The sequence below is a fragment of the Periplaneta americana genome, chromosome 1, assembly GCF_040183065.1.
Source record: "Periplaneta americana isolate PAMFEO1 chromosome 1, P.americana_PAMFEO1_priV1, whole genome shotgun sequence".
NCBI lineage: Eukaryota > Metazoa > Arthropoda > Insecta > Blattodea > Blattidae > Periplaneta > Periplaneta americana.
This window is the reverse complement of record NC_091117.1, coordinates 215,478,597-215,505,642: the sequence shown is the minus strand read 5'-3', so window position 1 is coordinate 215,505,642 and position 27,046 is coordinate 215,478,597. Positions and strand designations below refer to the sequence as shown.

At 33.9% G+C, this 27,046-nt stretch overlaps 2 protein-coding genes across 4 annotated transcripts in view; one reads left to right on the top strand and one right to left on the bottom strand.

Annotated features, from left to right (window-relative positions):
* The window catches only part of LOC138707996 (uncharacterized), a 135,967-nt gene extending 126,744 nt beyond the window's left edge, over window positions 1-9,223 (bottom strand). The window contains exon 1 of the mRNA XM_069838105.1: window positions 8,955-9,223. The gene's annotated coding sequence lies outside the window, so the exon portion shown is untranslated. The remainder of the gene's footprint in view (window positions 1-8,954) is intronic.
* LOC138707983 (uncharacterized) overlaps window positions 1-14,888 on the top strand; it is a 37,256-nt gene extending 22,368 nt beyond the window's left edge. For all 3 annotated transcript variants that reach the window (XM_069838084.1, XM_069838092.1, XM_069838074.1), the window contains exons 3-5: window positions 1,981-2,174; window positions 7,108-7,215; window positions 14,681-14,888. In XM_069838084.1, coding sequence (XP_069694185.1) covers window positions 1,981-2,174; window positions 7,108-7,215; window positions 14,681-14,828 — 450 coding nt within the window. In that variant the 3' untranslated portion in view covers window positions 14,829-14,888. The remainder of the gene's footprint in view (window positions 1-1,980; window positions 2,175-7,107; window positions 7,216-14,680) is intronic.
* Window positions 14,889-27,046: the final 12,158 nt, after the last annotated feature.

The following is a 27,046-nucleotide window of genomic DNA, read 5'->3' as shown; positions in this document are numbered from 1 at the left end:
CAAATTTAAAAATCTCAAAAATCTTTGTAGAAATTTACGGCTAGCATAATTAAATAATTCACTATTTATTGAATCTTCTCCTGGAGATTTATTGTTTTTCAATTTAGGCAAGACTCTTTGTAGTTCATCCATAGAAATTAACTCCATTAAAGGATTACTTGAAAATGGAAGCGTGAGAGATTGCGTTGATGTAGACCATAGTTGTTGAAAATACTGTAACCAATTGTCCTGAGAAATAACATTTATTCTTAGATTATCTTTTACTTCACAATTTAATTTCTTAAGAATTTTATAAGTCTGTGGTTGAGGCCGAGTAATATCATTTTCTAAGTATGCCACAAAGTTTATCCAATTCTGTCTATGTTTTTTTCGAACTTCTCTCTTTGCGATTGCCCGTTTCTTACGATAATCAATTTGATCTTCTTCTTTCTTGGTTGAGATATACTTATTGAATGCTTGTCTTTTATCTGCAATTATCTTGCTTATGTCATCATCCCACTGTCGCAAGCCTTTCTTTCTAAGCCACGCCTTTTTTGTCCCAAATTTCTTTGGCGGCTTGTGTTAAAATTTGTTTCATATTCAACCATTCATCTTCAACATTATCAAGAAGGGGTAATTGATCTACAAGAATATCTATTCTATTTCGGTAGAGATTAGCAATACTCAAATCTCTAAGTAAACTGACTTTGAAGAGTAAATTATATGTAGTAATGTCACGAGAGGTCTGAGATTTATCTGGGAAATCTCAGACCTCGAGTGACATTTATTAGGACTATTTCGTGAATAAAATAAACATTTAATTAACATATCTCTAAAATTCGATCACAAAATGTTAATAATTGTGTATTAACGAATACTTAACCTATTCAGACATTGCAAAGTTGAAATACTCGTAGATGAATATCGATTACTGCAATAAAGAAATTCAATGTTATTCAGTAATGCCAATTGCGAAAAGCGAAATACTGGTTTATCATGTTAATTACATGTACCGTACTGCACTTTTCTCTTATTATTAGCCTATAAAAATACATTTTCATTATCAGATAATGATTTAATTTAACAGTAACAGCGGGGATAGCTACATACCAATGCTTATGTATTCACAGCGAGACATGTTGCTACACAGTGAAGCAATCTCTGTATAGATAGGCCTAATTAAAACACGAATTTTATTACGCCATACGAAAGGCAGTTTGATCAAAGACAATATTACTATGCAAGGTCTTTGAGTTTGATATGCGATGATGTTACATAAATTTGAACGTCTATTAATTGTTTAATTTCAATACAAATGTTATAGGCTACAATTTTATAGGTTACGTTAGACCTCCTGTGGAAGCAAGACCGATGTCAGCTGTGCCTTGTTTCGACCGTTACTTACAATGAGTGCTACACGAAAGCATTTTTATAGCTCGACAAACGCATTCTCGCTGTAGTGTGTAACGGAACTAAAGCTGCATCTACACAGTTCAATATTCCAATCGCGTATGCGTGCAATCTGGGAATAATATTGAAAGAATCAAGTTTAAAAGGTACGTTCAATTAAGATGCATAAAGATTTTGTGTCTACATGGTGCGCCGTTTTGAACTTGGTCGTCACTGCGTAAATATATTAATTAATATTAAATATCAATCTTGCATTCATTGCTTTAAAGTTGAAAGAAAAGTTTAACCGTGTAGTTGCATCTTAATGTATGAATGATCATTAATTTACGGGGAAACAGTTGGCGACAACGACTAAACAAAAGAATGACCATGCGATAAATTGATAGCGATAAATCTAGCTGCAGAAATTATCGCAAAGTCTGACTGTGATTGGTTGGAATTCAAAATTTCATTACACTTCATTGGTCGAAAATGGAATGACGTCATATAAACGAAATAGTCATTTGAAAAGCTTCTCGACGATAATTTTGGCAAATAGCATTATAATTTCGTGCAGATCATCAGAACGACCTTGTTAATGCTTTTTGACAGGTGGCGTTCTGCACGACATGGAAGACGCTGACAGACGATTTGGATATCTACACAATAGGCGTCAACTGGGCCATCTCGTACGAGCTGCCAAATCAGACGATTCGGGATCCTGTTACACACCGAATCGTACCTCCGTTCAACTTCCGGAGACGACGCCGGGAACTCTATCTCAAGCTGGAAGCGGCGATGGATGCGTGAGTGACATGCGGATATTGGCTTTCTGAGCAATGTCTGTTACGCAAACAACACGCACCATGTCTGTCACGCAAGATGCCTGCTTTATACAATGCTTTGAGTTTCAAACCTCTAAATTAGGGATTCGCGAACTTTGATGACATGGGACCCACCAAAATCTTCGACATTTCTTCGTACCCCATTTGATATTTAAATTTTGTATATTTATATGGTGTGTATGCAAATTAGTGTCAATATCTTCCTAACAACAAACATTGAAAAACTTTCATATAAGCATTGCCCTGGAAATTCTTATTTACAGTGTTAGTAATCTCATTTTGTGCGAGATGGTGCGTATTTGCTTGTTTTCCGCACAAAACCAATCCGCGGAAAGTCTAAAATTCCACATTCAGTATTCCCAACCTAACACACATAACAATTTCCCTCTTCTTACCGCTTAAGTGACATATTGATTTTACTGCTTTAGGCTTTTAACATATTATTTTTAGAGACGTTCAATATAGTAATAATTATAAATTGAAAACTTACCACTGCAATTTCACCTAAATTGCACTGTTAATTATTGTTTTCAAATATTTGCAAAAATTAAGTAAACTCTACAACCCACTAAAGTTACTGCATTCGTGATGCAAGTAACATTAAGGAAACCGTGAAAAAATCAACAAGATTCCAGACTCATTACATAACCTTACCGTTTGTTTTAAGTTCGCATTTATAGACTGGGGAAAAAAAAAGACAGACGTATATCACGGCCTGCTGGAGTATAGTAAACAAAGAATAGTAATATACGTTACAAGAGCGGTATGTTGACGTTTTCATGGTCGAGGAAAAGATTGAAAAAGCGAAACGTAGTTGAGGTTTTTTAATTTCCGAGAATATGAAAACAAACATACCGCTCGTGTATCGTATATTATTTTGTGCGAAGATCGTTTATTACATACCTGAAATACGAATTTCTAATTAGTTGCAATGAAATCTCCATCTTGGTTTCTGTTTAATGACGGTAACTTCGGAAAACCAAAATATCTTTCTTCAACATTGTTGCTATAAGATGTATTCTGTGTTTACTATACTCCAGCAGACCATGATATACGTCCGTCCTTTTTTTTCCCCAGTCTATTTTTTTAGTTGGTTATTTAACGTCGCTGTATCAACTACTAGGTTATTTAGCGTCGATGAGATTGGTGATAGTGAGATGATATTTGGCGAGATGAGGCCGAGGATTCGCCATAGATTACCTTGCATTCACATTACGATTGGGGAAAACCTCGGAAAAAACCCAACCAGGTAATCAGCCCAAGCGGGGATCGAACCCGCGCCCGAACGTAACTTCAGACCGGCAGGCAAGCGCCTTAACCGACTGAGCCACGCCGGTGGCCTCCCCCAGTCTATAAATGCGAACTTAAAACAAACGGTAAGGTTATGTAATGATTTATTTTTCATTTTAATATTTTAACAATATTCTTTATATAACATATTGCAGTAATAACATCGGCATCTGGAATCTTGTTGATTTTTTCACGGCTTCCTTAATGTTACTTGTATCAGGAATGCAATAAGTTTTGTGGAGTAGTAAACTTTACTTAATTTTTGTAAATATTTAAAAACAATAATAAACATTGCAATTTAGGTGAAATTGCAGTGGTAAGTTTCCAATTTATAATTATTACTATGTTAAACGTCTCTAAAAATAATATGTTAAAAGCCTAAAGCAGTAAAATGAATGTCGCGCTTAAGCGGTAAGAAGAGGGAAATTGTTATGTGTGTTACGCTGGGAATACTGAATGTGGTGTTTCACACTTACCGCGTATTGGTTCTGGAAAACAAGCAAATACGCACGATCTCGCACAAAACATTTTAAAGCAACAATGTTGAAGACAGATATTTTTGTTTTGCAAATTTTCCGTCATTGAACAGAAACCAAAATGGAGATTTCATTGCAACTAATTAGAAATTCGTCTCTGTATGTTTTGTTTCAATTCTCGGAAATTAAAAAAGCTCAACTACGTTTCGCTTTTTCAAACTTTTCCTGGAACATGAAAACTTCAACATACCGCTCTTGTAACGCATATTACTATTTCCTTACATTGAATCCTGAAGAGCATCCAACTCAAATTTCTTTCATTTCCTCTTTCTTTAGAACAAGCCGTGAAATTAGTTTTTCTTTGTATGATTGCCATATTACTGGTCCCTGTCGCTTACATCTGGCATGACCATAACTATGCGACTGAGTCTTAATGGCTCGTGTTGTTGTGGATAACTAAAAATTCGCGACCTCCATGAAGTAAGTCACATGAAATGTAAAATATCTTAACAATAAACGTAAAACAAGTAATTGAAAAAAATATATTATAAATACTGCGTAAAACATAATAAATCATTGCATGGTGTAAGTTAAAAAATAACGTCGATGTGATCCGTGGCATAGTTTCCTTCAATTATTATTGATTGAAAGATGTAAGTTTCAATCTGAAATCACTTTCTACTTATAATTTACTTCCATATCAAATTTTTAGTACATCAAGTTTGAAAAGACACTCTTACGCATACAGGGTGGTTCAGTGACTATGTTACAAAATTTTAGGAATGATAGAGGTCATCAATATGAACAACTTTCATATAGGAACCTATGTCCGGAAACGTTCCGTTTCGTAGTTACAAGCGTAGATATGTTAGTCAGTGTAGCCAGCTAGAATCGAACTCAGGGCTATCCTTTTGAAGTTTGAATGCAGACGACCTGTTCCTAGAAGCGTTGGTGATTTCTCATAAACATGATATACGTTAGTCGGCGTAGTAAATGATATTTTGACCGATGAAACCTTGCAAATTTTGTTCCATTTCCATTTGCTCTTCCATAAATGAAATGCATATCAGCCAGTTTCAAGGTTTAATCAATCAAAATATCATTTACGATGCCAACTAGCTTATAGCAGTGTTCACAGGAACAAATCGTCTGCAATCAAACTTTAAAAGGATGGTCTTCAGTTCGAATCTAGCTGGTTACATTGACTAACACTACTACTACCAAACGAAACGTTTCCGGACATCATCTATCATCCCTAAAAGTTTGTAACATAGTCACTGAATCACCCAGTATATTTTGTTGGAAAACTCATTAAGTACGTCAAAGTAAATTTAGATATTTTTTGTTTATTAACTCCGAATTTAATAAAAAATGAAATTGGTCTAGTCTCATGAAACACGGGTGTTGGCAAGGAATCTAAGGCCCAATTGTATAAAACTCCCTGACTAAAGATCAACTTTGATCGAAGATCGAAAAGTGAACCGAGTTCAGACACTTCTTCTATTGTATAAAACTTTTCTGCGATCAAATTACCTTGGTTCAAATGCAATCTAAGTTCACGTGAAAAGGATTTGGCAACATCGCATAAACAGGTGAAATAAGTGATGCGCGGACCATGTTATACAGGTTTGTTCAGTGTTGCCAATCTAGTGACTTTAACTCTTTTTCAACAACAATTTCTTTTAAATTTTATGTTACTTAAATAGGAATTTAGTGACCTTTTTAACACCCCATAGTGACAAAATTTAATCTTTCTTTGTTGATAATGAGAAATCTATCGACTTTCCAACTACTTTTTGGCGACTTTCCGTATTACACTCTGTTGGAGACACTGGTTTTTTGTGCAATGTAAATAATGGCGGACAATAAGAAGAAGGTTGACTGTTCTCCAAGTTGTTATCATGTCATGGTGTTTGATACTGCTAAACATAATAAAGCTTTATAAAACGACAATTTTCGTTTAGTAATACAGTTAGTTGAACATTTATGATTGTACCTATCATATCCATTGGTTGTTATAAACATAATATAATTATAGTTTATGTTATTTGATACTGCTGAACGCGATAGAGCCTTATAAAATATAAGAATATTTGTGTATTAAGGCAAGAAATTGAAAGAAATATATATATATATATATATATATATATATATATATATATATATATAAATGTACCTAACATATCTATTAATATTAATAATAATGGATATTTTATTTGCACAATCTGTCACTCGTATATTTCAAACAGAAAAGAAATAACTGAACTTGGATCATCTAACTTAATCGGAGAAATTTCTTCAGTCAAAGTTGACTTTAGTTTGAGACAAATTAATCTCAGATTAGACTTTATACAACACAAAATTCCAAGTTCCGCTGAAACAAGGATCAATTTAACCTCTGATCTAAGATTAAATGGTTTATACAATCGGCCCTAAGAGAACTCTACTAAGGAATCTTTCTGTCCTGATATTAGAATTACTTTAAGTTATATTCCACAAATAATCTTTTATTTATTCTTTCCCATAGTCTCTGAAAGGAACATGGTGCCTGGAGCTAGAGACTAAAGCTTCAAGATACTCTTTGACAGATTTTGTGGCAGCCTTAACTGTCATTCCACACGAGTCCAACAAATCATTAATTACTTACAAAGTGTCAATGATATTGCTTCCTTACCAATGTTAATTACAGTAGAAATCGTGCCGGAACTATTTTATGACACTGCTAGCAGTCAAAAATACTATCAGATATTCACATTCATTCATTATTTAGATGACTTAACATAATTTGTAAACCAACTAAGTTTAGACCTTTAACACCGCACGTTAATATTTTTTATTTGTGACTAACATCTATTTGTGCAAAGGGTGTCGTATTAAATACAGTTGCTCTAAATCTGTGATTAGAGTTTCACATGTAGACTACATGGAAAAAAAATTAACGTGAAAGGTTTGTAAAGCGTAAAATCTTAATGAAATATTAATATCAATATCACCCATTTGTGGAGGAATTATAAACTTTTGTTTAAATTAAAATTAATGTTTGCATTCTTATTGTAAGACGTTGCATGATACTGTAAGGCCATTTAAAGCAGTGCTATCAGATCTGTTTAATTCCTCAAACATTTCAGAGCTGGCTTGGACGGCCGATCTTGCATCCAACGAGCTCTTTGTGAAACTGCCCAGAGATTGATTCCTCGAACCAGTCTGCTAGAAGAAATACTACGCATTCTATTTACGTATGTATTCAATAAAAATACAATAAATTCACATTTTAATTAAGGTGAAAAGTAGTAATTTGTTAAACACAGAATAAATATGGGAAATGCCTGTTATTATTCGGCTGAGAAGCTTTTATTTATTTATTTATTCTGGTGTAGTTAAGGCCATCAGGCCTTCTCTTCCACAACACCAGGAATACAAATACTATAATAGAAATAAACAGAGAAAAATACACTATGTACAAAATAAAGCTACACAAACAATAAAGAGAGAGAGAGAGAGAGAGAGAGAGAAAAAAACATTATAAACAAAGTAAAGGCACACAAAAATATACACATGCTGCAGTCACACAAACTTTAAATAAGTGATTAAGTATCATAATTAATTGTATCCTAACTAATTAACTAACATAAACGAGAAACTTCCAATTTTAATGTAGATTAAAAAAAGAAAAAGAAAAAAAAAACAAATCAATACTTCTAGCAATACATAAAAACATTAACGAAGACAAAATTTTTCATTTTAATTTTGAATTGTGATAAAGTTCGGCAGTCCCTGACGTCATTAGGTAACGAATTCCAGAGGCGAGGTATTTCTAAAGTATAGGAAGATGAGTATAAAGACGTTCTATAATGAGGGATAGAAAGAAGTGCTTGATGTCGGTTTCGAAGAGTTGTAAGAAATTGAAAGCGCGATAACAGATAATTCGGAGTAGAAGTACGCATGATTCTAAACAGAAGAGACAGTGAATGTATTGTTCTTCGTTCCTTCAGACGCACCCATGAAAGTAACTGGAGGGAAGGTGTTAGTTATATGGTCAAATTTACGAGTATTGCAGATGAATCGTATGCACACATTATGAACACGTTGTAGTCTTTCAGCTAAGAGTGGACTTACATTAGTTAATAAGGAATCGCAATAATCAAAATGTGGCATTACAAGTGTCTGAATATGATTCTTTTTTAGACGAAGTGGTAGAAATTCTTTCATTTGAAACAAGGAGTGAAGTTGAGAAAATATTTTTTTGCATTCTGCTGTCAAAAAATCTGAAAGTTAGAATATATAAAACAGTTATATTACCGGTTGTTCTTTATGGTTGTGAAACTTGGACTCTCACTTTGAGAGAGGAACATAGGTTAAGGGTGTTTGAGAATAAGGTGCTTAGGAAAATATTTGGGGCTAAGAGGGATGAAGTTACAGGAGAATGGAGAAAGTTACACAACACAGAACTGCACGCATTGCATTCTTCACCTGACATAATTAAGAACATTAAATCCCGACGTTTGAGATGGGTAGGGCATGTAGCACGTATGGGCGAATCCAGAAATGCATATAGAGTGTTAGTTGGAAGGCCGGAGGGAAAAAGACCTTCAGGAAGGCCGAGACGTAGATGGGAAGATAATATTAAAATGCATTTGAGGGAGGTGGGATATGATGATAGAGAATGGATTAATGTTGCTCAGGATAGGGACCAATGGCGGGCTTATGTGAGGGTGGCAATGAACCTCCGGGTTCCTTAAAAGCCAGTAAGTAAGTAGTAATTTGTACAACATTGTAAGTGAAATTATTTCAATATTTTATACTTAAAAACAAAACTTTTTTAGGGTTTCAGATCTCAATAGATGTAAAGAAAGATCCAATTAGCTGTAAACTAACGGAAAAACACCGCTCTCGACAATTTTTTATTCACCTAGAAATTTAGAGATACGAGGTATCACGTCACACCTAACGATATATTTATATTTTATTTGCTTACCTCACACTCAGGGACGACAAACTTATCTGTAGAGTCAACCCACTTTGACCACGAGAGCAAACATAGATGTCTATAGTCACTGCCTTCCTTTGTATCAATATCACGTCTAACTTTATTCGAAGCATTTAATGCAATAATTATTATCGAATAATCAAATAAATATTACAATCTTTACTTACTTCCTACCTAGTAACATTGAAATTATTCAAATCTGCTTTACAGGGAGCTTCACCTAAAAGACTAGATTTGCATTACTTAACAAGCGTGTTTACCATGTACGTCGATGACCACCTTCTCACTAATGATTTACTGTTACGAATATTCACGTAGTTTCAACTTTTTCTAAAAGATGTCGTTCGTATCGGTTCATTTTTATATCAGACATTTCATCTGGTTATTTGTAACATACTGGACTACAACATATTAAATCTTCTACAATTCATTTTTTATATTATACAATTCAATTGCATACACATTATCTCATGTGTAGGTCTATTAATCTAATTTAATTTCATTCTCTCCATTATCATTGACATGTTATTAAAAGTGGCAACGCTCATTTCTTTTGTTTAAAACTATGAAACAAATGCATAATGCGGAGTCTATAGCAGCGCTGACAACGCTCCCCCTAGTGACCGAGACATATCAAAATTCACGTCGAACAAAAGAGAATCGACATGTTGCTATAAAATTCATGAGTATGTATTATTTAACAATTCACTGAATTATTCAAGTGCAAGATTTATAGGGCAGCCTATAACGGGGGTTTTTAATTCAGTAAATTCTTAAAGAAAATGCACGTTATTCAAGATATAAAATGTTATCACGGAGAAATGAAAGAGAAATACGTTGTGGTACAGGGAATATAATTTGAAATCGAAAAAGTGTCTAATTGACACTATCATATTCCCCCCCCCCCCCTAACCTGGTACGAGAGTTGCAATTGGACTGCTAAGAACAATTGACGAAAGATACCTAGAGAAGAATAAAGAAGTGTTTGTAGTATTTGTGGACTTAGAAAAAGCTTTTGACAGAGTGGATTGTAATAAACTGATGAGGATCCTGAAGAAAATAGGCGTGGATTGGAAAGAGAGGAAGCTATTCAATAATCTTTATATGAAACAACGAGACAAAGTCAGGAGAGGAGAAAAAATGTCAGAAGGAAGTGAAATAGGGGGAGAAGTACGTCAAGGATGTCCTTTATCACCTACCCTGTTCAGCATCTACTTGGAGGATTTAGTAAAGAACTGTTTTTAGAACATGGGAGGAGTGATAGTAGAAGGAATAAGAATAAAGTGCATAAGATTTGCTGATGATATGGAGTTAGCAGAAGAGGAGATGATACTAAAGAATATGCTCCTGGAGCTAAATGGGATGAAGATAAATGCAAATAAGACGAAGAGCATGGTCATATGAAGAAAAATACAGAAGATAATCTTGCAAATACTAAATGAGGCAGTAGAGCAAGTGGACAGCTTCAAATACTTGGGATGTACTGCACTATAAGCAGTAACATAAGCTACTGCAAGGAAGTCAAAAGCAATGGTCAAGGAAGCTTTTAATAGAGAAAGATCTAAGGAAGAGACTAGCGAAGTGCTTTGTATGTAGTGTGGCATTGTATGAGGCAAAAATGTGGACATTACGACGAAGTGAAGAGAAGCGACTAGAAGCATTTGAAACGTGGATATGGAAAAGAATGGAATGTGTGAAGTGGACAGACATGATGATACTTTTTCGTGAAACTGTTGTCGTAATAATCTCATAGAAACAACTTCATTGAGAATTGCCTCGGTGCAGGAATTTCCCATAGATTTATGTAGTCTATAGGTAAAACAGATTTTTATATAGGGTGTAAGGGGTATAAGTGCCATTATTTTAACTGACGATTGCTCATGTCATAAGAAAAAATGTCCTCACAAATTTTTTCTAATTACAATATTTAACTAATTATTAAAATTTACAATATTAAGCATTTGGCAACGTTGCTGGATAGGGAAGAGGGGGTTTACAAGTACACAGTACAGCTCAAGCGGATACAGACATACCGGTACAAAACAGATGCTCTGTTCTAATGCAGGGGCGGACCGTTGTTCACATAAAACGAACAGCAAATACAAACTTTCAATTTCATTAATAGAACTTTATGATAAATTTCCATTTTATTTAACAATATTGGCCTATTTTTATTGTACGTCTAAAAAATAAACATAATGGTTTACTGCACAAAATCACACGAACTTTTTTTTTTAAATGCAACATTTTAATGTCTCCCGCTTCCATAAAGCAGTACCATTTTAAAAGAAATTTCTGTTTGTGTGATTTTCGAAACGAGGTAAGAGACTCCTAGTTTCTAATAATCGTAGAGAAACTTCTACAAAAGTTGTCCGATAGGTAACCTTCATTGCGGAAAACATTGACGGTCCATCTTCATGCTTCACTTGAATTACGACGACTATCTCCGTAAATTAATAACTTATGATCAAAGCTCGGAACTTGGGGACTTGTGTGTCGTGCGCATGAGTAAGGTTACAGGTACAACGTACACAAAGCTCACCCTGCAAGTGCTCAGGGACAGTCGTGTGTACTAAGAAAGTGGTCACATCGAATGACAGGAAGACGGACGACGAAACGTGTCGTGTCGAAGCTAATGACATTCAGATAATTAATTAGAGGTAAACGGTCTGTTTGAAAATAAGAAAATACGTATTATTCGAATGGGTATTGTATACGTTTGAAAATATATTTCTTAAAATTTAGGTACAGAATTTCGTGGAGGAATTCTGAGGCGAAACATTATTTTCTTCGAATGGAGAGTTTATATTTTGTAACTTGTGTCAAACACAAACTAGAGATTGGAAACGGGCATTCATTGAAATACATTGCAGTCCCTTAAATCGGTGGAAAATTTGTCCATAGCCATGGATCAAGTCGTAGTGGAACCTTCCCTAGTAGTGACATAGAAATTGAAAACTATTTTCGAGACAAATTTAGGATACTTATCTTTCTCAGACACGAGATCAGCTAGCAACTACTGAAAATCGAACAGGAAACAGTGACAGTGAAAACATTCAATACTTTATTTCGGCCTAAGACTTTATAATACAATTACAAACCATTTTCCAAATTTGAAATTTTTTAAAGTTGAAGCTTTTAAAAAATAAATTTGTAAAATTATCTACGATATTATATAATATTAACAAATGTATTTTTTACCTTTTATTTCTGTCGACTATATTCATGTTTTTATTGAATATCACTGGCTTCTGTCGGATTGTCAATTTATATTAAATGTGTATTTTTCTCTCTTTTTCTCTTTCTTCTTTATTCTTGCTCTTGTGTTGTATGTATTGGTTTGAATTAAGTTACTTACTGTATTTAGTAAACTGTCCTTGTAAATGTTATGTTATATTATTCACTAAGACCACACCGTACACGAGCCTGGCTCTTACGGTAGTGGCTAGAAACATTTTTGTTTTATAAATGTAATTTGTATTCAGTAGGTAGCTAGTCAAAATAAATAAAATAAAAAATTAAGTTTGCTCCCGTCACTTCATGTGACGTGGAAATAAGTTTCTTTCGTTTCAAATCATGTTTAAGTAACAGACGAAGAAGGTATGGGTTCGAAAAATATTCGAATGTATGTAGTCATACACTGTAATAAAATATACAGAGCAGAACTGTAAATTTGATGTATTTTGCATGTTTATTTATATATATGCTATAAAATTACGTGTTTCAGCCTACCATAATATTATAATTATGTTGTTCCATCCAGAAACCACTTTTATAGCAGACCTGACAGTACCTCTGTGCTGGAAGCGGGAGTTTGTTGACATTGAAGTCCGGTCGCTTAGCCATGTGCAAAGACACAAGTCCCCAAGTTCCGAGCTTTGCTTATGATATTCCTAAACTGTGAATGACATTGTAAGCTGTTTATCGAATACCCTGTACCGAACTGTCATCCGATCGGCAGTACAGCTATGGACAGGGAGCTTGAACTCAGCTGACTCGTACTTACGTCTGTGCAAAGTATTGTCTGCTGAACACGTTGCCACGTCTCTCACGCCAGAATATTAGCAAATTTAAGCATGCAATTTAATTTAATTTCACGAAAACGTAATAGAACACACAAATATATATTTTAACTAATGTTAAATCTTTGCTAGATATACCTACTGGTGTAATTTAGTAATTTTACTAACGATATGAGCAGTATAACGCGAATAAAAGAAGAGAAGAAATATTTTTTACTGGAAAACTATCAAGTTTTGATCCTTTGTTGTATGGACATTTTTTTGATCCTGTAGACCGTCCCCGACGACTGTGAACTTATACCCCTTACACCCTGTATAAAGTTGGAATAATGGCATGGAAAACGGGTGTGGAACGAGAAATCCTATTGAAGATTAGTCTTTGTCCAAAAGATCTGTTTGAACTTTTTGCTATTGAAACACGGAGATGTGGAAAAGAAAAAAAAAAAGAAAATTATAATATGAATTCGATAATAGTTATTTTCGATAAGGGTACCGTAACGTTTCATAACACAATACGAGTTTGATAACCAGTATAGTATTTTAATATGAAGTAACGATAGGTATACCGTACAACGTTTCATCAATTAAAAAAATTTTTTTTTTTTAAATAAAAGTAATTGTATTATTTTTATTAGTTTTGAACATGTCTTTTGTTGAGAGGTGATTGTATTATTATTAGTTTCTTTCAGTGAGAGGCGATTCGTTTATGTTTTTTTATTAATTCTGAAGTCAATACGTTTTTGTTTATAACAGAAGAACAGCGGTACTAGGAGAAATAAACAAAGATTGTTATATAATAATAATAATAATAATAATAATAATAATAATAATAATAATAATAAATTTAGCTTCCCTTATGAAAAGGTTGCCAGATTTGACAAAGCGTATTACATATAATTTGGAAACACGCCTAAAAGGTAAAATGATATACATTTGAAACGGTTAGGGAATCGAATATACAAAATGTCAGAAAAATTTACACCTAAGTAGCGTTTGTGCCCATTTACAGTTAAGAAAGGGGGGAAAAATACATTCATCATATAGGTTAGAATGATTTGAATGCCATATACCGCGAGAAAAATAATAGTACGGATTTATTGGTTAGTAGCTACCATCGAAATGTAACGTAAGATATGAAGTGGAATATAAAAAGCATAACAAATACAACAAATTGTGAACATATTGTTCTTAATGTTTATAATAAATAAAATCAATTCCATTTTATTTACTTTAATGTGTGGTTCACATTACGCAACCATTTATTAATAACAGTATAATTATTCAACTAGCTGCGAAATAGTAGCATCATTACCTAATTGCGTAATAGAAATTTCATTACCTAACTAGTTGCGTAATATATGTTTACAACATTTTTATTAGTGACGCAAAGCCCACATTACATAATCGAAGTGGATAAAAATTATTGCACTTTTATCTTATTTTATTTTTTCCTTTGACATCTTCTTACAAACTGGTGGGGTACTTCCTTAGTTCAGCAAAAGACAGATTCAAAATGAGGGCATCCTGATATATTCAGCATGGTGCTGGGTCACCGTGGAGACAACACAGACTATTAGACGAAAAAAAAGACAATAGTTCTTCTCGACAAGTGATAAGCATAATAAATATTAATAGTTATGGTATTAAACCAACATAGGCAAGAGATATTCTTAACAGTTTATTTTCTTTCAGGTTTCCGATGGAGGAGGTGGAATTGTATGAACCATTTGAACATCATGTATACGACGCAGCCCATCGGCGAGGCTTCTCAAAGCGTTACTGTCCCGAACTGTATCCTGACTGTGATCTGTCATTGGTTGATATGGTACTTGGCACATAACAGAACTGTTAATATCATGAATTAGAGAAGGCAAAATGAATAAACTATAGATAGCAATGCCCTTTGTTATTATTATTATATTAATAATAATAATACTATTATTATTATTATTATTATTTGTAGTAGTAGTAGTAGTAGTAGTAGTAGTAGTAGTAGTAGTAGTAGTAGTAGTTGCGGGCTAAAGTAGGGAGATGCACTATCACCTTTACTTTTTAACTTCGCTCTAGAATATGCCATTAGGACAGATCAGGATAACAGAGAAGGTTTGGAATTGAACGGGTTACATCAGCTTCTTGTCTATGCGGATGACGTGAATATGTTGGGAGAAAATCCACAAACGATTAGGGGAAACGCGGAAATTATAGTTGAAGCAAGTAAAGCGATTGGGTTGGAAGTAAATCCCGAAAAGACAAAGTATATGATTATGTCTCGTGACCAGAATATAGTACGAAATGGAAATATAAAAATTGGAGATTTATCCTTCGAAGAGGTGGAAAAATTCAAATATCTCGGAGCAACAGTAACAAACATAAATGACACTCGGGAGGAAATTAAACGCAGAATAAATATGGGAAATGCCTGTTATTATTCGGTTGAGAAGCTTTTGTCTTCTAGTCTGCTGTCAAAAAATCTGAAAGTTAGAATTTATAAAGCAGTTATATTACCGGTTGTTCTGTATGGTTGTGAAACTTGGACTCTTACTTTGAGAGAGGAACATAGGTTAACGGTGTTTGAGAATAAGATTCTTAGGAAAATATTTGGGGCTAAGAGGGATGAAGTTACAGGAGAATGGAGAAAGTTACACAACGCAGAGCTGCACGCATTGTATACTTCACCTGACATAATTAGGAACATTAAATCCAGACTTTTGAGATGGGCAGGACATGTAGCACGTATGGGCGAATCCAAAAATGCATATAGAGTGTTAGTTGTGAGGCCGGAGGGAAAAAGACCTTTGGGGAGGCCGAGACGTAGATGGGAAGATAATATTAAAATGGATTTGAGGGAGGTGGGATATGATGGTAGAAACTGGATTAATCTTGCTCAGGATATGGACCAATGGCGGGCTTATGTGAGGGCGGCATGAACCTCCGGGTTCCTTAAAAGCCAGTAAGTAAGTAAGTAGTAGTAGTCGTCTATTATTATTATTATTATTATTATTATTATTATTATTATTATTAGTAGTAGTAGTAGTAGTAGTCTATTATTATTATCATTATTATTATTATTATTATTATTATTATTATTATTATTATTATTATTATTATTATTATTATTATTATTATTATTACTTACAATTCTTCATAATGAGAGACAGGTTATAAACACTATTAAATAAAAACATGTCGTATTTTAATGTGCAACTGTCAACATAAACACACATTTATTTATTTATTTATTTATATATTTATTTATTTATTTATTTATTTAATCTGACAGGATTAAGGCCATAAGTCCTTCTCTTCTATCCTACCAGATAGCACATATAAATACAAAAAAGAAATACAAACACTGATGAAAATATTTCAAATTAAATTAAAGCCCTATAGAGAGTCAAAAGAGGCAAAAGAACACTACAGAGCTCTCATCGAGCTAATACAAGAAAAAAAAACAGAGATAGCAATGATGATAATGATAACTGATAATAATAATAATAATAATAATAATAATAATAATAATAATAATAATAAATACATTACATATTAATTGTCAATTTTACAACAGCATAGTTACAATATTTACTATATGTCATGGGTTAAGCCGAAATTGCGCAACCTGACAGGTGTTCAACAAGCAATTCCACGAACTAGAATGTGATTTTTTAATTTGAATTTGAATTTTGATATTGTCCGGCAGTCTCTGACATGGTAAGGAAGAGAATTCCAGAGGCGTGGAATATATATGCTGAGAGATGATGAGTAGAAGGATGTTCTGTGCAGAGGAATAGAGGGAAGGTACATGTTCCGGGTTCGAGGTAGTGAAAGGTAAACAAAACGAGATGCTAGGTAAGAGAGTGTGGAGGTTTGGATGATTTTAAATAGTAATAAGAGAGAGTTGAAGAATCTTCTTTCTTTAAGTGAACTCCAAGACAACAATTCTAGTGACGGTGTAACATGATCGAATTTTCTAATGTTACAAACGAAACGAACGCAGATATTGTGAACACACTGTAGCCTACGGGCAAGATCAGTATTTAGATTCGTGAATAGAGAATCGCAATAATCGAAGTGGGGCATCACTAAAGTTTGGATCAGGTTCTTTTAAAGGCTGAGAGGTAAAACCTTGGTTAAGTGTCTGAGGGAATGAATTATGGAAAAGGTTTTCTTACATATTTTATGTAGGTCACTTGACTTTGAAAATTTAAATTTGAATCTAAATATACCCCTAAATTTTTTACTGTCTTACTATATGTAATTGTAGTATTATTTATTTTTGTATTTGATACAGTGGCTAGATCTATTTTGTTTAATGGTCGTTGGTGGCCCATTATTATAGCTTGTGATTTGTCTGGATTTAGTCTGAGTCCAAATTTTTGCGCCCATTGAGCTACAGATGCTAGATCTTCATTAATTCTGGTCACAGAGTCATTGATTGTACAAGTTCGGGACTATAACAAGGTACAGGGCACTGTGATTCTGTCCTCTGCTTCTACCATGTTTCAGCCAGTCGCTCGCACGCTGTGGACAAGCTAAATCTACTCGTACCTAACTTCACATCTTCCCCGCTCTCTGCCTATCACTTTATTACGATACAAGGTTTAAAATCTGGGAATAATGCACGTTGTGAACAGTTCTCTCTATGGATCCTGCATAAGACGCAAAAACATCCTAATTTATTTACGTGGCACACTGTGGATGAATGAGGCAGGAAACGGGATTCACTGATCTTCATATGCAGTATGGATATGCACAAGAACATGGATGGCCAACTCGTGCTCTCAAAGTGTCAACACAATCTCAGTGCAGGTAGAACGGACTCTGTACTAGCTGCACTTTCTGTGTGCGGTTCTTTCAAGACACAATTTTGATCGCATCTGCAGTAAGTGGCGGCTAGTTTCAAGTGAAAAACAATATAATTCCCAGATCATTTCCCTTTAGTTACGAGTAAAAAGAGAATTTTTTTTATTAAGAAGAGAGGTAAAGCTTGTATTCTATTACACTTTCTTACACATGACATTTTATGTTACAAATAAACAGTGAAGGTTTTAGTAAAGAAATACTATCTGCATCTGCTTTAGAACAGCTAAAGGTAAAAATAAGATATCAACAAGGTGAGACTGATATCAAATATCGTTAGCACGTTGTGCGTGCGAGTTACAGAATTACACGACATAAAATCGACTAGCTAAGAACATTTATGGATAAATTTGAAATGTGGTAGTATCATGTAGAACATAGACAACTTCACTTTCTTTGACTATAAACTATCCTGAATAGTGATAAGAAAATCTTCTTATCAAATATAAGACCCTACTTCAAGACGTACAGTAGAATTCACTGCTAAGTTTGCAGAAACAGTGACAATTGACAAGGAATCGAAATTTTTATGAAATCATTTTGGCTTTTGCCGATAGAAAATCCTGAAAATTTATAGCTTGAATTAATAATTCTACAGAACAGCACGCCACTCAGATTCCAGCAAAATCGGGAATCGAACTGTTCGTAATGCTGCCTAAGTAGAATTTCCAAATATATACTCTTTGCTTCCATATATACTGCAAGCTCTCGAAGTAAAGAAATAACTCAGAAGTAAGCTTATTTCATCTGCCGTGACATATAAAAAATACTTCCTTGAATTTGTTATTGTTTGCGAATACAGACTATTACCTTTCTGAGAACAGAGGAATACTCTTTAATGTATAAACACTTGTAAATTCTCGCGTTCTATGCTTCAGAAAAATAAGACATATAATAAGAAATATTAACAAATAGTGTAATAATAAATAAGTGTTGCAGCTATATTCGTTGTACCTTGAAAATGTTGTGTTCAGTTTGTGTTTCCAATACTAAACTAATTTACAAAGCTAGAAAATAATATAATTTTGTTATGTGTTCAGATATAGTGTGTCTAAAATTAGTATAATTATTGTACCATGTGTCATTCTGAAATTCAAATCATGGAATAGATATCACGACCACCTGCATGAGCCGCCAGAGCGCACCGTGGCTTTTGCAGCGAAACTACAAACAACTTGTAACTGCTGCGGCTGGTTCCGTCTGCCTTTCTCTCTTTCAAGGTTTTTTAGCACTTTGGGAGCACGAGTTGCCCATCCATGCTCAAGAAAATCTTCACGATAAACGGCAAAGAAAACGTCAATCGATATTTCGTGTAAATGTTTGGGCTGAAATAATTTAATGCATTCCCACGGAATAGCACACGGAATGAAGTTCGAGAACTCAGTAGACCGCGGTAAGTTGTAAACAAAAGCTACGTAAGACACCCAGCTTCTAATCAGTGATGCCGCGAGGGCTGTACAAATGTATAAAGAGCATCAGTTACCATTCATTAGCGACATTTATTGTTCCTGTTAGTAGCTATTCATGATTACAATATTATAATGCATACTTATGATTTTGCTTTCATACTTCCATTTGATTCTGCTTCGTATTGGCAGCGTTTGAAGATCCTTCTCCATGATTCGCCATTTTTCACTTACTTTTAAGATGTTTTTCTCTTCACTTGTACACGTGACGTTCTTGGCAACGGACTACATCGAGTAGCGGAGCAAATCAGAGTAGAATTTTCGAAAGTGAACAAACTGATTTATTTTGTTAAGTAAGTCTTCGTGAAAGCTCCATTAAGAGTGTAGGCTTTTCGGCAGAAACTTCCAGACGTTCCTCTTCCTCCAGAACCTGTCCTCACTCGCTGCGTAACTTGGCTAACCGCTGTTGACTATTATAGTGAACACTTTCAAGAAATCAAAGAACATGTGGCAACCTTTGAGGAAAATGCAGTTTATGTAACCGAAACCAATAAAATTGTGGATGACTCTAGTGTTCATAATGACTTGGTATACAGGGTTAGTTAAAAGTCCCACACCACCTAAATAACTTTTGAAGCATACGGTTCAGTGACATGAAACTTGGTATATAAGGATAACCATATACTAAGAACTCAATAATGGTATTACCGAGTTTTTTATATTTCCAGTTTAACCGGAATTAACTCCAACTCTCTTATTTTAAATGGAACATCCAATACATTTTATATTTTTGAATAGTGCTCATTAAGAGCTTTTCAAAAAGTACCCACACTTGATACTTCTGTACAAATTCAGTGTTGCTAAGTGAAGGAAACAGAAAAGTGTATCGAATATTAAAATAATAAAATACTCCTTCCTTAACAAAAACAAAACAAAGCTAGCTCACCTTCTAAATTATGTATTCAAATTGGTAGCCCTCAGCTGCTTTAAAATATGTCGCTCGATCGTAGAAACCTTTAAGGAACGATTTAACCAGGCTTTAGGAATATCTTGCACCACTTCCATTTTTATTTAGCAACACTGAATTTGTACAGAAGTATCAGGTGTGGGTACTTTTTGAAAAGCTCTTAATGAGCTTTATTCAAAAATAAAAAAATATATTGGGTGTTCCACTTAAAATAAGAGAGTTGGAGTTACTTCCGTTAAACCGGAAGTAAAAATAACTGGGTAATACCATTATTGAGTTCTTAGTATATGGTTATCCTCACATACCAAGTTTCATGTCACTGAACCGCATGCTTCAAAAGTTGTTTAGGTGGTGCGGGACTTTTAACTAACCCTGTATATCAAATCTCATTTTACAGTCATTGCAAACTGATTATTGGTCTCGAGAGTAGTGAAAAACCTCTCTATGATCAATTTGAGGTACTCAATAAAACAAAACAGAAGCTTTCTGAAGTACCTGGAACTGGCGCAGAAAAGGTGAAAAACAAGTTGAATATGTTGTTCCAGAAAAACATAGCACTGAAGACTTCATTCACTGCCGCTAACATTTTGATGGGAAAGGATAATGAAGCTGAAATTGAATTACCAATTAGTCTCGTTCTAAATCTAAACTATTGCCCCGTTTCTTCAATCGATGCAGAACGCTCTTTTTCGGCTTATAAATTAATTGTAAGTGACAAACGCGATAACTTCTCCGTGGATAATTTAGAAAAGGTGCTGATCATGTACTACGAAATAAACTACGGAAATGTGATCGGTGAATGAAAAACAGTAACTTAAAGACAGAATGTCTTCATTTTATGTAGGCCTATGCATGTGTACTCTTGTAAAATGTGTGGAAGTTCCTTTTAATCCTAGAATGTTGCACTAAATAAATTTGAATCTTATACAGGGTGTTAAAAAGTATAAAATATTTTAGGAGGTGATAATATGTGTCAAAATAAGAAAATAAAGTCTAATAAACATGGCTCCTACAATATATACTTTCATAGATCTGAACACTTGTACATAGGAGGTGCTTAATATGACGTCATAGCAATGCATTTCTCTGCCTTACAATACAGTGGACTACCAGAAAATCATACTGTAGTTAACACAGCTGGCATGGAATAATGATACGTCGCAAGGAATACTGAAAACAAAAATCTGATGAGCGAGGTTCAGCAGAGATGGTATTGTGAATTTTCATAATCAGTATGTGCGGGCTGATAAAAATCCCTATGCAATTGAAGAAACAAGGCATCAGCACCGATTCTCAATCAACGTATGGGCAGACGTTCTTGGTGATCGATTAAGGGCCATACGTGCTGCCACAGAGACTTCCAGGACTTTCTTATTAACGTATTGCCTGCCTTGCTGGGGAATGTACCATGTCAGCAGGACTACAGATGTGGTTCATACACGATGGCGCACCAGCACATTTTCTCCGCAATGTGCGTGAACACCTGACGCTGACATTTCAGGACCGCTGGATTGGTCAGGAAAGCCCCACACCTTGGCCTGCTCGTTCTCCAACCTAAATCCCCTAGACTTTTGGTTATGGGGACCAGATCAATTTCAAAGAGTGCGTGATTCCTTATGCCAAAGGGCAGAGGAATGCATTGCCATGAATGGACGTCAGATTGAGCACCTCCTATGAACAAGTGTTCAGATCTCAGAAAGTACGTGGGGTGTAACTTTAATAGTGGCAAAACTACTGTGAAAGCGAAACGAGACGGAGTTAATTGTTGTCACTTCTATCACGTGTTAGTCTAAGTCTGCCCTCTTCTCTCCTAAAAGGACTCTTCCGTCTGACTCACAGCGCATGCGCTGTGGAGAGTTGAAGTTAGTCTCCTGTTAGTTACAGCTCTAAGCGGTTGTGTTTCGCCATGTTAACAAAGCAGGAACAGCGATCTTGGCTGAATGTTAATGCATAGTATTTCCGTCATTTTTTTTTAGCAGAATCTGAGACCAGCGTTGCGAAGAAAGCGCCCACACGTTTTGCAGAACCCTCCCATCATTTTACAGGATAACGCAGGGGCGCACACGGCACAGCCTGTAGCTGATCTGTACTGTCGCTGGGGGTGGGAAGTGCTTTTCTATCCACCACATTCACCGTACTTAAGCTCCTGTGATTATGACTTAATCCCAAAGATGAAGGAACTACTTCGTGACGTTCGATTCCGGACTGTTACCGATATCAGGGACTGGAATGCTTTACCTGCAGACTTACTACAGACGTGGACAAATTATTAGCAAAATTGAAGATTTTTATTATATATTTTTACAAAATATGATTCTTCAATTTAGACTACAGTTGACATTTTTGTGTATTTCTAAGTTATTAGCAAAATTGAAGATTTGTATTGTATATTTTTCAAAATTTAACTCCTCAATTTGGACTATATTTGATATTTTTGGATATTTACAAATTATTAGCAAAACTGAAGGTTTTTATTGTATATTTTTACAAAATTCGATTCTTCAATTTGGACTACAGTTGACATTTTGGATATTTCCAAATTATTAGCAAAACTGAAGATTTTTGTTTTATATTTTTACAAAATTTGACTCTTCAATGCAGTTGACAGTTTTGATAATTTACAAATTGTTAGCAAAATTGAAGATTTTTATTATATATTTTTACAAAACTTGACTCTTCAATTTAAACTACAGTTGACGTTTTTGCATATTTCTGTCTACTGTAATGATGGAAATATGCAAAATTGTCAACTGTAGTCTAAATTGAAAAGTCAAATTTTGTAAACAGAATTATCATAAAAATCGTCAATTTTGTTAATAATTTTTCCACGTCTGTATAGGCTTTACCAATAACCAAAAATGTATTTAAAAATAGGCTTAAGGACTTTACTAATACACGGTAGGATATTATACACACTACTTAAAGGGTGTAATTGATATCTTGTTATTTGAATTGTTCTATCAGTGAAAAAGTATGTTGTGTCAGTGAAGTGTGTAGTGTCAGTGAAGTCTATTGTGTAAGTGAAGTGTGTTGGTGTCAGTGAAGTGGCTGTGCAAAGTATTTGAACAGTGAAATGGTTAGAAGTGTTAGTGAAATCAGGTAGAATCAGTGCAGTGAGTGAGTTGACAGCGAAATAAGTGTAGTGCCGAAAGGTACTTGTGCAGGTATGAACCTGTCACACTCGTGGGTCTTAGTTCGAACTTAGGGTTAAGATACAAATTAGATCTACTTTAAATGTTATTTTATGTGACCATGCTTCATTTAATTTAGGATGCTCCTTGTTATTATTATGATTATTATTATTATTAATTATTGTTTTTTTTATTAGTTGTGTTTATTATTAATTGTCATTATTGAATGTAATTAGTTACCACTGCCAACTGGTATATACCCATTTGCAGTGTGAATAAATACATACATACATAAATACATACATACATACATACATACATACATACATACATACATACATACATACATACATACATACATACATACATACATACATACATACATACATACATACATATTCTGCAGGCAGTAGGGCGGTCCATCAGAAACACCAACAGAACAGGGGCTGCTACAGGGATACTACGACTTCCACATCGCTGGCAACGAGTTGTAGACAATGCTGATTACTACATTGAAGGACTGTAGAGGTTTCACAGATGTATCACTTCTAAATTCGTAATAAATAAATAGTTGCCATTATTAAAGTTACAACCTGTGTATGTGTTGTAAGATCCATGTTTATTATTAGACATTATTTTCTTGTTTTGATGCATACTAGCACCTCTTAAAACACTGGATACTTTTTTAACACCCTGTATTAGTGATTCTTAAACAAAAAATACCTAGGGCCGTATTCATAGACATTCTTAGCGCGGGCTTCCGGTGGATGATCAGCGAACTAACGTTTTTCGTATTCATAAACCATTGTTAGCGATATGACATGATATGAATCCTGTACAAGTAACCAGTGGATAGTCGGGGCCAGTTTAGCACGCTTGTAGCGCGGGCTAGCGAAATGTCTATGAATAGCACCCCTAGTTTTTATTTTATAGCATCTAAATAAAGGAGTTTAAGAGCCTATTTTAGGCGCCTAAAATGCCACCTTTTAGGGCCTAAAATTCCGCTCTCTATATATCAGCAACACAGGTTAAGATAGCTTAATTGTACCGTATATGAATTTCTTATTATTTCGGAAAGAAAATCAAGTTTGAGACTTACCTGGTAGTGATCTTCTGAACCTCAAGCAAGCGATGGTGTGTGTCTTCTTTTCTCTTGTATCGGGGGATTGAAATAAATCGTTTCCTTTATAATCACATAACGAACATCGTCCTAAGCTTTGCAAATATTTTGAAAACCAAACTCCAGAAATTCAATAACCATTCGATGAGAGTATTTTCAAAATACATCCAGAAATGTAAGAAGAAATCAGTGTAATAAATCCCACTCTGATAGTGATAAAATGGAGGACAGGGTTTTCACTTCTACTCCTGATTGCTGGTCTCTGGAACAAAAATAAAGGTTGTTTCCCTTTCTTAATTTTATTATAATATAAAATGTTGATTGTATTTGCATATAATTAACTGTGTAGGTAAATGTACTAAGATCAAATATTCCCTTATGATAGGATTGGGTATGATATCATGTGGACGGTAAGTTTAATCCAAACAAAATGTGAGTTTAGAATCAGTACATGATATTTCTTTTTTACAATTTGTATTCCAAATATATAAAACACTTCATTTATGTCTTTCAATACTTTCTCAGTCTCTGTGTAATCTCGTAGAATAATCTCAATGCAATAAATTGTTTGAACATATTTCATCCATATTCGTATGAATTGACGAGATTTTTCGGAGACTTTAAAGGTAACATTAAGGCTGAGTGATATAATAATATTTAAAAAAAATTGAAAAATTATTTGTTATAAATTTCTAGGACTGCACTGTTTTGTGAAATGAAAGATATGAAATAATTATTAGTAATATTAAAGAGGTAAATGTTTATGAAGCCCATAAAATAAACTAAATTTAATTAATATTGCATTTCAATTCTGCTTGATTTCTAAGGTTTAAATTGTTCATTAAACAGGTAAAGTAATCTTTTCAAAGTAAAGTAAAAGAATAGTTTCATTACTAATATAGTCTTCTTCTACGATTCTTAATAGTCAAAATTAATTTGAAGAAGACATCACAGGAACCGGAAGGAAAATCTATGAAAGGAGAATAAAAGGTAAACTAGTTGCATGGAACTAGAAATAAAATGGAAAATAACGCACTGGAATATGCTAATGAGCTTCCTGAAGTTGGTAGTTTCTATTTTATTATAAAAAATAACTTTGATCTTTTGTCTCTGTCAATACCAATATTGAGAAAACTCCCATATATTATGTTCAGCTATTGATTAGATATTTCTATGTATAGTACAACCCTAAATTATGAGAAAATTCAATCTGTAAGGCGTCTCCATGACGACTGAATAATATTTCCCTCCCAATACTATTTCGCAGATTCTGACCATCGCGTCAACTACAATTTGTATTTTGTACGAGGATCGCTTCGAAAATAGTATTTCTCTTGATCTTGTCTATGAAAATATGACTGTCAAGTTGAATTTTAAGAATGGTATATGGATATTTTAACCTTTCGTAAGTGGACAGCATTTTGTTTCTATTAAAATTCATCATTGCTAAGAAGAAAGTCCATGGAGAGGCCAATAACATATCTCTGAGATGGTTGGTAGAGCGAGTTAAAGATATGGGAAGAGCTTTAAGAGGATACATCCATTTTTGAGCACTATAAATATGTTTAAAATCAAAATTAAAAAAATAAAAAACCAGAAAATATATTAAACTCAGACATAGTCTGACTATTACACTTTTACTACGTCATACTGCTTTTTACGAATAAAACGCCACGGAACAACGTGGTTCAACCAATTATGGCTGCTTATCCTACAATTTTTATCACTCCCTAGCATTTGTTTTTATGACCTTCCTAGAATTTGTTTCTTTGTTTGCCAACATTTTATTTTCAATAACTGTACCTTTTAAAATGATTCATATTTATTTAATCATCATCAATTAAAACTTTTCTTTATTTATGTTGTTTATATTATTTAGGTTATGTTATAGTTTCTGCTGTATGAGATTATGGATAGTCACGTATCAGAGTTGTTTTAAAATATTGATAATTGAAGTGGAATTCAACTGTTTTAATAAAAATGAAACTGAATCAGCAAAACCTTGTTGACTAGTAATCGTTCATAGAGTTCAATGAAGATTGTATTGTCGGCACAACTGGTAACAAGAAAACAACTGATCATAACACATTACTGCTATCTAGCAGAATATTTGTAATGATGACATGGTACAATAATACATTTTCAAGGTAGTTTAGTATTTTCATAAATCAATTGATATTTTATTGTATTAGATTACTTTATTTCTTCTAATCTTTATATACTTTCTTCTAATCGTGTAACAGTCTATTAAATCTCACTCGAGTTTTGATTTTCTCTAGATAAATCAAAACCTCTAGTGAGATTATTGTAGATAAAAGATGTAGGGATAGATTGGAAAATTAATGAAAATAAAGTATAGAGAAATATGGAAAATAGGTAGGAAACGCTTTTCCACTGGGTTTTTCATAGGCATCAATTTAAATATTTAATTTCGGGCAAGTGTAAATTATTTGTAACATGTGAATATTATTTGTTAAAATAGAAACAGAGATTATTTATCAAAGCAATTGTAAGTTCTGAAACACTTTCTGGTTTCTGAAAGAAAAAAAAGTATACATGATTTTCTCTTAATTTGTA